The sequence below is a fragment of the Aulostomus chinensis genome, chromosome 2, assembly GCF_037954235.1.
Source record: "Aulostomus chinensis isolate RoL2024-O1b breed Wild chromosome 2, RoL_Achi_v1.0, whole genome shotgun sequence".
Taxonomy (NCBI): Eukaryota; Metazoa; Chordata; class Actinopteri; order Syngnathiformes; family Aulostomidae; genus Aulostomus; species Aulostomus chinensis.
Genome location: NC_141321.1, coordinates 30,721,813 through 30,731,880, shown reverse-complemented (window position 1 = coordinate 30,731,880; position 10,068 = coordinate 30,721,813). Strand labels below are relative to the sequence as shown.

General features: G+C 41.6%; 1 protein-coding gene across 1 annotated transcript; it reads left to right on the top strand.

Annotated features, from left to right (window-relative positions):
- The first annotated feature begins 6,052 nt into the window (after nt 1-6,052).
- Nucleotides 6,053-9,948, top strand: cyp1a (cytochrome P450, family 1, subfamily A). Its single transcript, XM_086189702.1, has 7 exons — nt 6,053-6,187; nt 6,625-7,500; nt 7,618-7,744; nt 7,829-7,918; nt 8,008-8,131; nt 8,529-8,615; nt 8,846-9,948. The coding sequence occupies exons 2-7, from the start codon at nt 6,661-6,663 to the stop codon at nt 9,141-9,143; spliced, it is 1,566 nt and encodes a 521-aa protein (XP_086045828.1). The 5' UTR covers nt 6,053-6,187; nt 6,625-6,660; the 3' UTR covers nt 9,144-9,948.
- The last annotated feature ends 120 nt before the right edge of the window (nt 9,949-10,068 follow it).

Genomic DNA, 10,068 nt, shown 5'->3' with positions numbered 1-10,068 from the left:
TTGTGGGTTGGGGTTTTTTTTTTGTGCAAATTTTTATTTTTTCCTGCACTTTGACGTGCTCCTCCTAGCTGGCCGACCAGATCCGGCTCAGATTTGGTGCTGAGCTACAGTGACAACTCTGAGTTTTCATGAGTCGTTGCTACTGTGGCGAGGTGGACAGTTTTGATATTTTCCCTGTTGTAACTGGACTCCCAAAGATCAGATCTTATCCAAATGTCACAAGTTCGATGAGAGTCCCGATGTGAAGACATCTACAAGCTGAATCATAGTCATTCCTAGTGGTTACAGGAAGTAAGCTGAGGCAACACACACCATTCCATCTATTTCTGAATTACACTGTGTTGTCTTTGTGCGATGTGCAACATAATATGTATCGTGTATATGTTCTCTAGTGCCACCTACTGGACTCAGTAAGTGCTCGTTGTACCACAGAGGACACATTAGTCTGGTCCTATGTGCAAACACAAAATATTATCAGATGTGGCCTCCTTCTCTTTGCCCTAAACAGCAGTACTCCCGGATGTGTACGGGGATATGAGGGCTACTTGCAGTTTTAGTTAAGGCCCGAGCATGAAAGAGCCAGGGGCCGAGGGTTTGTCTCAGGGGAGGTATGCACTCTGAGTGTTTGTAGTTACACTGCATTCACACTGAATTCAAACTAAGAAGTTTCACTCGAGTTCCCCTTGCTGAAGAGTTCTAAAAGTGATAAAAGGGATTAACTGAGGCCGTTTTGTCCCTATTCAGGCAGGCAGAGGTGTGTGAATGATGTTGCAGTGTGAATAATGGCAAAAAAGACTTTCTATTTCCTTTGCAGACAAAAAAAGCTGGTGCAACAGAGGAGGATATTTACAGTCTGCAGTTCATTCACATGTTTTCTGTTACAGTTTCTTTTAGGACATGCTGTGACATGTTTTGTTGGAACTTTACCAAAGAAAGAAATTTATTGCAGCTGTATCAATACTGTTGGCTAAAAAGTTACAATCAAAATAGCAATTAGCCATTCAGTCAGTCAGTCCTGCGCGTTGCTGCTGCAACCAGACGAGAAGGGAACTTTTTAAACTCTGGAGGCAGAAAGGATCATTCGTGTTGCTGTCATATCGATTACTCTGACTGTGTCACAACAGATAACATGATAACCTGCTTTTGTAAAGTCTATATGATACTTTTACCTCCATATTCTTTCTCGCTAACAGTGCCATGAATGGGATATGCTGTGAGTTTGTATTAGGTCGTAGGCAACATTCATGTGAGGTGTCATGACCTGCAGTCCAAAATAATCCTATTAAGGTTTGCCTGATCTGGCACACGCAAGGCCAAGAGCCGGTTCACTGATGTCCCACTGGTCAAAGCATTGTTCTCTTTGGTATTAGAGCAACTGCATAATTCATGTACCTCTGAATATTCCCTCTCACTGGTCCATAAATCCTGTAGTGAAGACAGTTGGGTCACTAACTTAGGATAACCCTGACAGTAAAGGGCTGTTCTTGCCCACAAAAAGAAACAGGGCAGCTGTTTAAGGAAGCCTTTGTCATCCTTCCTAAAGTTATTATTCAAGCAGTCAGTGACAGGCATGATTATTTGTTCATTTACTTTATCTTTTTTTTTTTAACCTTGAACTTTATTTGCTACATATGCACACAAATGACGAAGGTCAGTAGCCACAAAGATGGTGAATTTTGTGTGTACAGGTTCAGGAGTAGATCTTTGTGCTTAAGTTTCTATGTTCCCAGCAAAAGAAAAACACCGCTTTATTATGTAAATTTAAAAAAAAAAGCCATTTAAAAAGCTTTGTTTGCTCAGTCACTTTGATATTTGTGAAAAGCCACAAAGATGCTTTCATTCTTCAGTTACATCACAAAAACCACCACAAAGACAACCTTCTGACAGCGCCAGCATGGAAAAACACGCCTGCTCTGAAGGTGTGTGCGTGACAAGCTTCACAGTCATTACACCTGATTTTATGTCCAAGAATTCCATAAGAGGTACATGGCTGTGGGCAAAACCTTTTTCCTGCTTGTTTTTCCCCCACATTATTTCTTTCCTGGTTCAAGGAAAAGTAACAGCAAAAAAACAACCCTCCACTCATCCCTTTTCTGTCTTTGTAGATCACCTCCATGGAATCTCCATGGAGGACACACTTCCTCCTCTGCCCACTTTATTGCACCTCTCTGGGTGTCGCGTGCTTGACGCTGACATGTCTTGGCTGATGATGAGAATCAGGTGAGGTCTAAAAAGTGACTTTGAAAATGTCTGCAGCAGCTCGGGTGGGGATGCAGAAGTGTTCAGTCCAGCCGAGTGACATTTACAGCTGCTCTGTCTCCTGCTGCGAGGGCTGCTCACCTGTTGAGATGTCACACACACACACACACACACAATCCTGCAGCCTTAACACTTACTGAGAATATAGCCTTCTCTCTCTCTCTCTCTCTCTCTCTCTCTCTAACACACACACACACACACACACACACACACACTCCACACCCTTCAGGAGGTACGCAATCAAAGTCACGTTCATTTAAGTTTGAATTTCATCTCAGAGGAGCACAACTGCACTCCAAATCTGAGACGATCAGAGCTTAAAAGATGAGACGCAGGTTGAGTGCCGTGTCGAGGGCTTCAAACAGTGGAACTGTTCAGGCTAAGTCAGGATCACTTGTATTTTTAATTTAATCTCGAAACAAATGTTTGCACATGCTCTTAATTCACTGATCAGTTTTATCAGTGTTGTATTTGGCACTGACTTTTACAACTCAGCTGACTCCCCTCTTTTGTAATCATGGTCATAGGAATATAGGATTATGAGTGTGTGTCCATCTGTAATATGTCAAAATGCAGCAAGAGTAACTTTTTTTGTGCACAGTGGTTACAGTTTTTGTACTTCTCTGCTCTATCATCTGATTTGAGTTTAGCTTTGTTTACTGCAACAGTACCCTCAAGTACTTCAGTTTTATTTGTTTGTTTACATGGAAGGGCAAAGTACAGCTGAGAAAGGAGAGCCACTGGAATAATGAAGCAGCCTCTTGTCATTTTCTCACTGTCCTGACGGCTTAATTAGTCCTAGTTTTGCCGAATCACTCCTTGCGCCCTCTCCAACGATCCCATCCTCCACGTTAGGGCCCGATGCGTGACAGAAAGGGTGACTAGTTCGACTTGTTTTTAAGTCCAGTTTTCGTAACTTGTTTTGCGGTGTGCTGGATTCTCGCCTGTGTGCCTGCTCAGTCCGGCCCCATCGTGTTGCATGACTGCAATGAATGAAGCCTGAGTGGCAGATTGCATGACTCCAAAGCCCCAAGATCCTCGCATTTACAGAAGCTATAGCGCGCAAATATGTGCACCTTCGTGCCCAGGGGAAAAAACAGAGAGTCTCGCGTCGTGCGCTCTTTGTTCTGCAGGTTTAAGACCCTTGTGTCTTTTCCAGTGGCTGCCGCCTTCGCGTGACTTGACCAAGCAGATTTAGGATTGTCCAGAAGTCCGAGACCCTCCCCTCTGGACTGCAGCTCCGCTTCTCACGCAACCTGCAGCACCAGAGGCGCAGCGCCGAGGCGCACGGCGAGAGTCCCGGGAGAGGCAGCACTTAGTCCGGGAGGAGCAGGACAGCCTTGAGCCCCGGGGAATACAAGAAGAACCGGACAATAAAAACTTCTACCGGACGGATTTCACGACTTTTGTGTCGCAAGTTGTGTGGCGGTTTTATGATAACTTAAATTTCATGACACATTTGTGAAACAACATCCGTTAATCTCATCAAGGAAAATAAACTTTGTCTTGCCCTTTCTGTCACTTTGGAGTAGAGGTCATCTTAAAAACGTGTCAGTGTTCATTTATCATATGAAAACACACATGTTGTGATTCCAGAATGACAGACTGCCCCCAAAGGCCACTTCATCCTCATCATCATCATCATCATCATCATCATGAATCTGGCTCCTCTGACAGGGTCAAGCAATGAAATGTGTTCTTTTGGGACTGTGGGGGAGTTTTATTTTCTTCTTTTGTCAAGTTCCTTCTGACTTGTTCATGTTAATTTGAATGCATAACTACAGGAAATAAGAAAAAGGAGCAACATCTTAAAATACCTGGAAAACTTTTCACAGTTAAAATGAAGTTCATGCTAAAAAGTTATTGAGAAGTTTATCAATTATGTTTCACACAACACCACCTAAGGGGACAGTAAACCTTTATGTCAAAGTCCAATTATGTCAAAGACATAAAGCAACAATGAGTTTATTTTCTTGATGACCTAAATAATGATTATTGATCTGCATACATTTCCTCTGATCAATGCAAACATGCATTATTCAAATAAAAGTTATTTCGTGGTGTCGTTTGCGTGAATAGTAGTAGCTTCACCCCTTTGTCCGATTGCTTCTTGATTATAATTTGCCAATATCTATGACTAATATCTGACCAGAAAAGCCTATGCAAATAAACAGTGCATCTGATTAAGTAAATAAAATCATAAAATATATATTTATCGTATTTTATCTTGCACAATCATGAAATATTAGATTAAAAATTTTAATAAAACATTGAAATTCATCTTTTTAAAACTTCAGTGTTGAAACCTTCGGCTTAAAGTCTGAATGCTGCAAAGGGACACATGAAGTGCTTAATGACTGAGTTGACAAGTTCTTATACACTGAAAAAGAAACTTATGATATTCTTATCACAAGCTCAGGGTGGACCAGAGCTGCTGGTACACAACTGACAGCGGGTGTTCTGTGCTACTTAGAATAAGTTCCCTGCATAGGTATGAAAGGTTGAAAAGGGGACAAAGAGGAGTGGTATTAAACTTATCTACCCTTGCGCTCCAGCAGTGCTGCTTGATAGCCCCCTTCCCTCCCCCGCAGCATCCTCTTCAAAGGGGAAGTGAGGGTTTGATCACTGCGCTCTCACGCAACTGGTCAATCTTTAACTCCAGCGGAGAACTAACAAGTACAAGCACGCAATGGCATTTGACTGCTTTATCAGGACTTAAACCTGCCTGGGTGGCTGATGGGGCTGTCGTCACAAACTCCTCACACCAAAGTTAGATTTTATTTGATTAGTTTAACTACATCTGTGAGTTGACCCCACCGAAGTTTATAGAGTGGCACTTTGTAAAAAAAAAAAAGAAAAAAAGAAAAAAAAGCTATCTCTCTGTGGCGTAATAGTCCTGTATTTCTACAATAAACAAGCATCTGAAATAATGGGGGTGTTTCAGCTTCAACTTTTCTGTAACAACTAAAATAAATGCATTTTTCATGGTTATTGTTACAAACCTCCTGGCTATATCAATTCAAGACAGTTACCATCTCATCTCAACAAAGAGAATAGCTGAATCATAAGCTTGCATGAGAAACACGATGCTGCAAGGTGACTCACAAACTGCAGTCACACCATTAAATCCTGCATGCAACAAGTAGTGATATCAACACGTCGTACATTAATAGCCATTTCATTGTATCTGATGAGATTATCATTATGTAATCATATATATAAAATCACACACATACAGTACACATATACATGTATATATATATATATATATATATATATATATATATATACATGTGTGTGTGTGTGTGTGTGTGTATATATATATATATATATATAAACCCATTTATATAAGCAGAATATTATCCCAAATGATATACATTGTAGCACAGATATTGCATGTATAGAGCCTTTTAAAATCATTTACAGAGGAGTAGGTGACAGTTATCACAGGTTGGATACCAAGAACTGTTTTATAGTGGTGGAGATGACTTGATGACGGCTATTAGGACTTTCACTATCTGTAAGCTATAAAACATAAAAGCCATTCAGGCTATAAAGTCCTGCAGGATTAAAAAAGAAAACATTGTTAAGCATGAGTGTTATTTACAAATTGTACACAGACACTAACTTTCAAACTTCAAAATTCCAGTACACAAACAAACACATGCACCTTCTCTCGGCGCTAAACTTCATTCATGACAAGCAGAGAGGGACGGGGGAGGGAGCAGGAGAGAGAGAGAGAGAGAGATTACGTCATGAGGAGCAGCCAATGAAGCTGTGGAGCACACTATAAAGCAAGAGCCCATTCTCTGTTATGGGGACATGAAAGAGAGTAAACTCTGGCACTGACTCTACTAAACAATATTTTCACTATTTTGACAGATCGTCTTGGACCATAACTTTGTCCTTCTTTTACTTTTTGACTCAGGTAAGCTCAATATCTGCACACAGCTGACTGATTTCTAACACGTAGGCAATGACAGAGGCAAGAGTAGATAACTGAGGGTGAGCAATCACTGCTGCTTATGAGAATGAGTTTGGTTATTGATGTCACCCTTCATATGCGATCTCCTTTTGTTTGCATCAATGCCCGCTTCAACGACTTTGTGAAAAAGATTGTCAGTGAGCACTACTCCACGTTTCTTTGAATCACAGTTGGGTGGTGGTAAACTTTACACTTTCCCAAGTTGCATCACCTTGCACAAAAAGTGCAGAATGTGAGAGAATTGGCTAAAAGTCCTGACGAACTGATGCCAAACGACAGCCGTCACTTTCGTTACAATTTAAGGTGCATGTAGACAGCATGTTGCACAACACCTCTCTTCCCTGTCTTCACTACTAATGCCCCTCCTATTTAATTTCTAGGTTGTGCAGAGAAAAAGAAAAAAGGAAGTTGCTATCATGGTGCTAATGATACTGCCAGTCATTGGATCGGTGTCAGTATCTGAGAGTTTGGTGGCCATGACAACAGTATGTCTGGTCTACCTGATCATCAAGTTTTTCAACACTGAGATTCCTGAGGGGCTTCGCCGGCTCCCTGGACCAAAGCCCCTGCCCATCATAGGAAATGTGCTGGAGGTGGGCAGCAAACCTTACCTGACTCTGACTGCCATGAGCAAACGCTTTGGGCCTGTGTTTCAAATCCAGATCGGCATGCGTCCCGTGGTAGTGCTGAGTGGCAGCGACACAGTCCGACAGGCTCTCATCAAGCAAGGGGAAGACTTTGCAGGCAGACCTGACCTGTACAGTTTCAGGTTCATCAATGACGGCAAGAGTCTGGCCTTCAGTACGGACCAGGCTGGTGTCTGGCGTGCCCGCAGAAAACTGGCCTTTAGTGCCCTTCGTTCTTTCTCCAGCCTACAGGGCACCACCCCGGAGTACTCCTGCGTGCTGGAGGAACACATCTGCAAAGAGGGAGAGTATCTGATCAAACGGCTGAACAATGTCATGAAGGCCGACGGCAGCTTTGACCCTTTCCGCCACATTGTTGTCTCTGTTGCCAATGTGATCTGTGGAATGTGCTTTGGCCGGCGCTATGACCACGACGACCAGGAGCTTGTCAGTTTGGTGAACCTCAGTGACGAGTTTGGCCAGGTGGTGGGCAGCGGCAACCCCGCAGACTTCATTCCCATTCTTCAGTTCCTGCCCAGCACCACGATGAGGAAGTTCCTGGACATCAATGCCCGCTTCAACGACTTTGTGAAAAAGATTGTCAGTGAGCACTACTCCACGTATGACAAGGTACAACCCTAAACCACCGATGACCTCTTTCGTCCAACCTTATCAATAAAATGAAAATTTTTTTCACCTCTGTGCCCAGCATGTGAGATTTACAGAGCATGTCTCATGATCTTTCAGGACAACATTCGTGATATCACTGACTCCCTGATTGATCACTGTGAGGACAGGAAGCTGGACGAGAACTCCAACATCCAGATGTCAGATGAGAAGATTGTAGGAATCGTCAATGACCTGTTTGGAGCTGGTGGGTTAAATCCTTTGATTGAAGGAGGCTTTGATAACACAAAAACAGACAAATTTAATCACATTTATTATTCTACTCTTCCAGGTTTTGACACCATCTCCACTGCCTTGTCCTGGTCAGTTATGTACTTGGTTGCTTATCCAGAGATACAAGAAAGGCTTTATCAAGAACTGAGTAAGTACATGTGACTGTACCTGCAGTTTGCCTGGACTGAATGATATTTCACATCGTGAGCTGATATTTGGTGCACTTTCATTTTCCAGAAAACAAAGTGGGGCTTAACCGCAACCCTCTTCTTTCTGATAAACCAAACTTACCCTTCCTGGAGTGCTTTATCCTGGAGATCTTTCGTCACTCTTCATTCCTGCCCTTCACCATCCCCCATTGGTGAGGTTCAAGTTTTATATTGTAGGTGCATGATGGTACCACAGGCGCTTTTGAAGAAAATAATCCTAAATAAGTGTTGTAGAATGTGCATAGAAACATGTTTCTGATGTATGTAAAAAAAAAATTCTACGTACGAGGAGGAGTAAAACTCACTTCTATTTCCTGTATAGGTGATAGTCTGCCTGCACATGTATATTGCACATGTATATTGCTTGTGTTGTGCTCATATTTCATTTTTTAATATGTTTTTTCCACAATACATGACATGTGTCCTTGAAATTTGATTATCATATATTTATAGAAAAAATGTTAATCACCAAAAAAAAAACAAGAATGTACTGGAAATGATACATAAACACACTCTGTATTAAAGCTTTTCTTAATCTTTCTTTTTCAGCACAACGAAAGACACATCTCTGAATGGCTTCTTCATTCCTAAAGACACCTGTGTCTTCATCAATCAGTGGCAAATCAACCATGATCCGTAAGTTTGATGCTAAGATGTTTTTATTCGACTTTTCATGCTTGCTTGCAAGTAGCAGTGAGAAATCTGCTTAGAAAAACAAGATGCTCAGGGCCACTCCACATGTCACTGCAAACAAGAAGGGTGCAGTCCTGATTTATTTTTTCTGAATCAAAAGATTGAACTTCTAATTTATCATACTGGCTGTTTGTGTAGTTCAACTCACGTCTTCATCTGTCTACACTTCTCAGTGAGCTATGGAAAGATCCGTCCTCTTTCAACCCTGACCGCTTCCTGAGTGCTGATGGCACTGAGCTCAACAAGATGGAGGGGGAGAAAGTGACGGTTTTTGGCATGGGAAAACGCCGCTGCATCGGGGAGGTCATTGCACGAAACGAAGTCTTCCTCTTCCTGGCCATCATTATCCAGAAGCTACACTTCCACGCCACGCCTGGAGAGCCCCTGGACATGACTCCAGAATACGGTCTAACAATGAAGCATAAACGCTGCCAACTGAAAGCTACAATGCGAGCAAGGAATGAGGAGTGAAGCTATCTGTAATATACAATGTATGCATCACCAAGTGGCACAAGTTGACTCTAACCCTGTATAGGTCAGGTTAAGAGCCAGTGAAAGATGCAACTTTCTCAGAATGTAAGGCACACCATGCCATATTTGATCCACAGAGCTGATGGCACTGATGCGTAAAAGTGAAATGTGCTTGCTGCAGATTGTCAGAGATGGCCTTGAGAAGTTTTCGTGACCACATCTCTTCATGTCATGTCTCTTGTCATGTTTTGGGGTCGTAATGAGATGATGCTGCACATGTGCGGGTGTTCTCAGTGAAGAATAATGAGATACTTGTCCTCCTGATCTCTTATCTGGTAAATTAAACTGTTCTTTTTCAGTAATTGCAAACAAATTGCTTTGTGTCATCCAGTATGTTTTACTATTAAGACCACTGCAACCTCTGATTTACTTCTGTGACATAGGACTCTGAAATGAACAGAAATTACCATATGATACTTTTTACACGTGTAAGCTAATTATTTTGCAAGTCCATTGTAATATGGATGTAAGACACTGAAGCTATATTTGTATCCCAAAATGTGATTTTGTGTGTGCATATCAAGGTCTTTGTATTTTATAAAGTAATTTTATGTGCCTAATGTTTGTACATATATTTGACGATAAATAGTATTGTTGTATGTGTATATGATGTATCAGGACACCAAAAGAGTTCCAGTGATTTTTGGAATATGTTAGTAAGCTATACATTTTTGTTTTTCTATCTGTAATGTGTCAATAATTACATGTAAACGGCATGTGAATAAAATATATTAAATCAGCCACAGGAACAAAGACTCATGTAATTATACACCTTGCTGGATTTATTTGGAAGACAAAATAATCTCTGGAGGAAAGTCATGTTTCACGTGAACTGGGAAAAAAAATCACAACAAACCCACGTGGC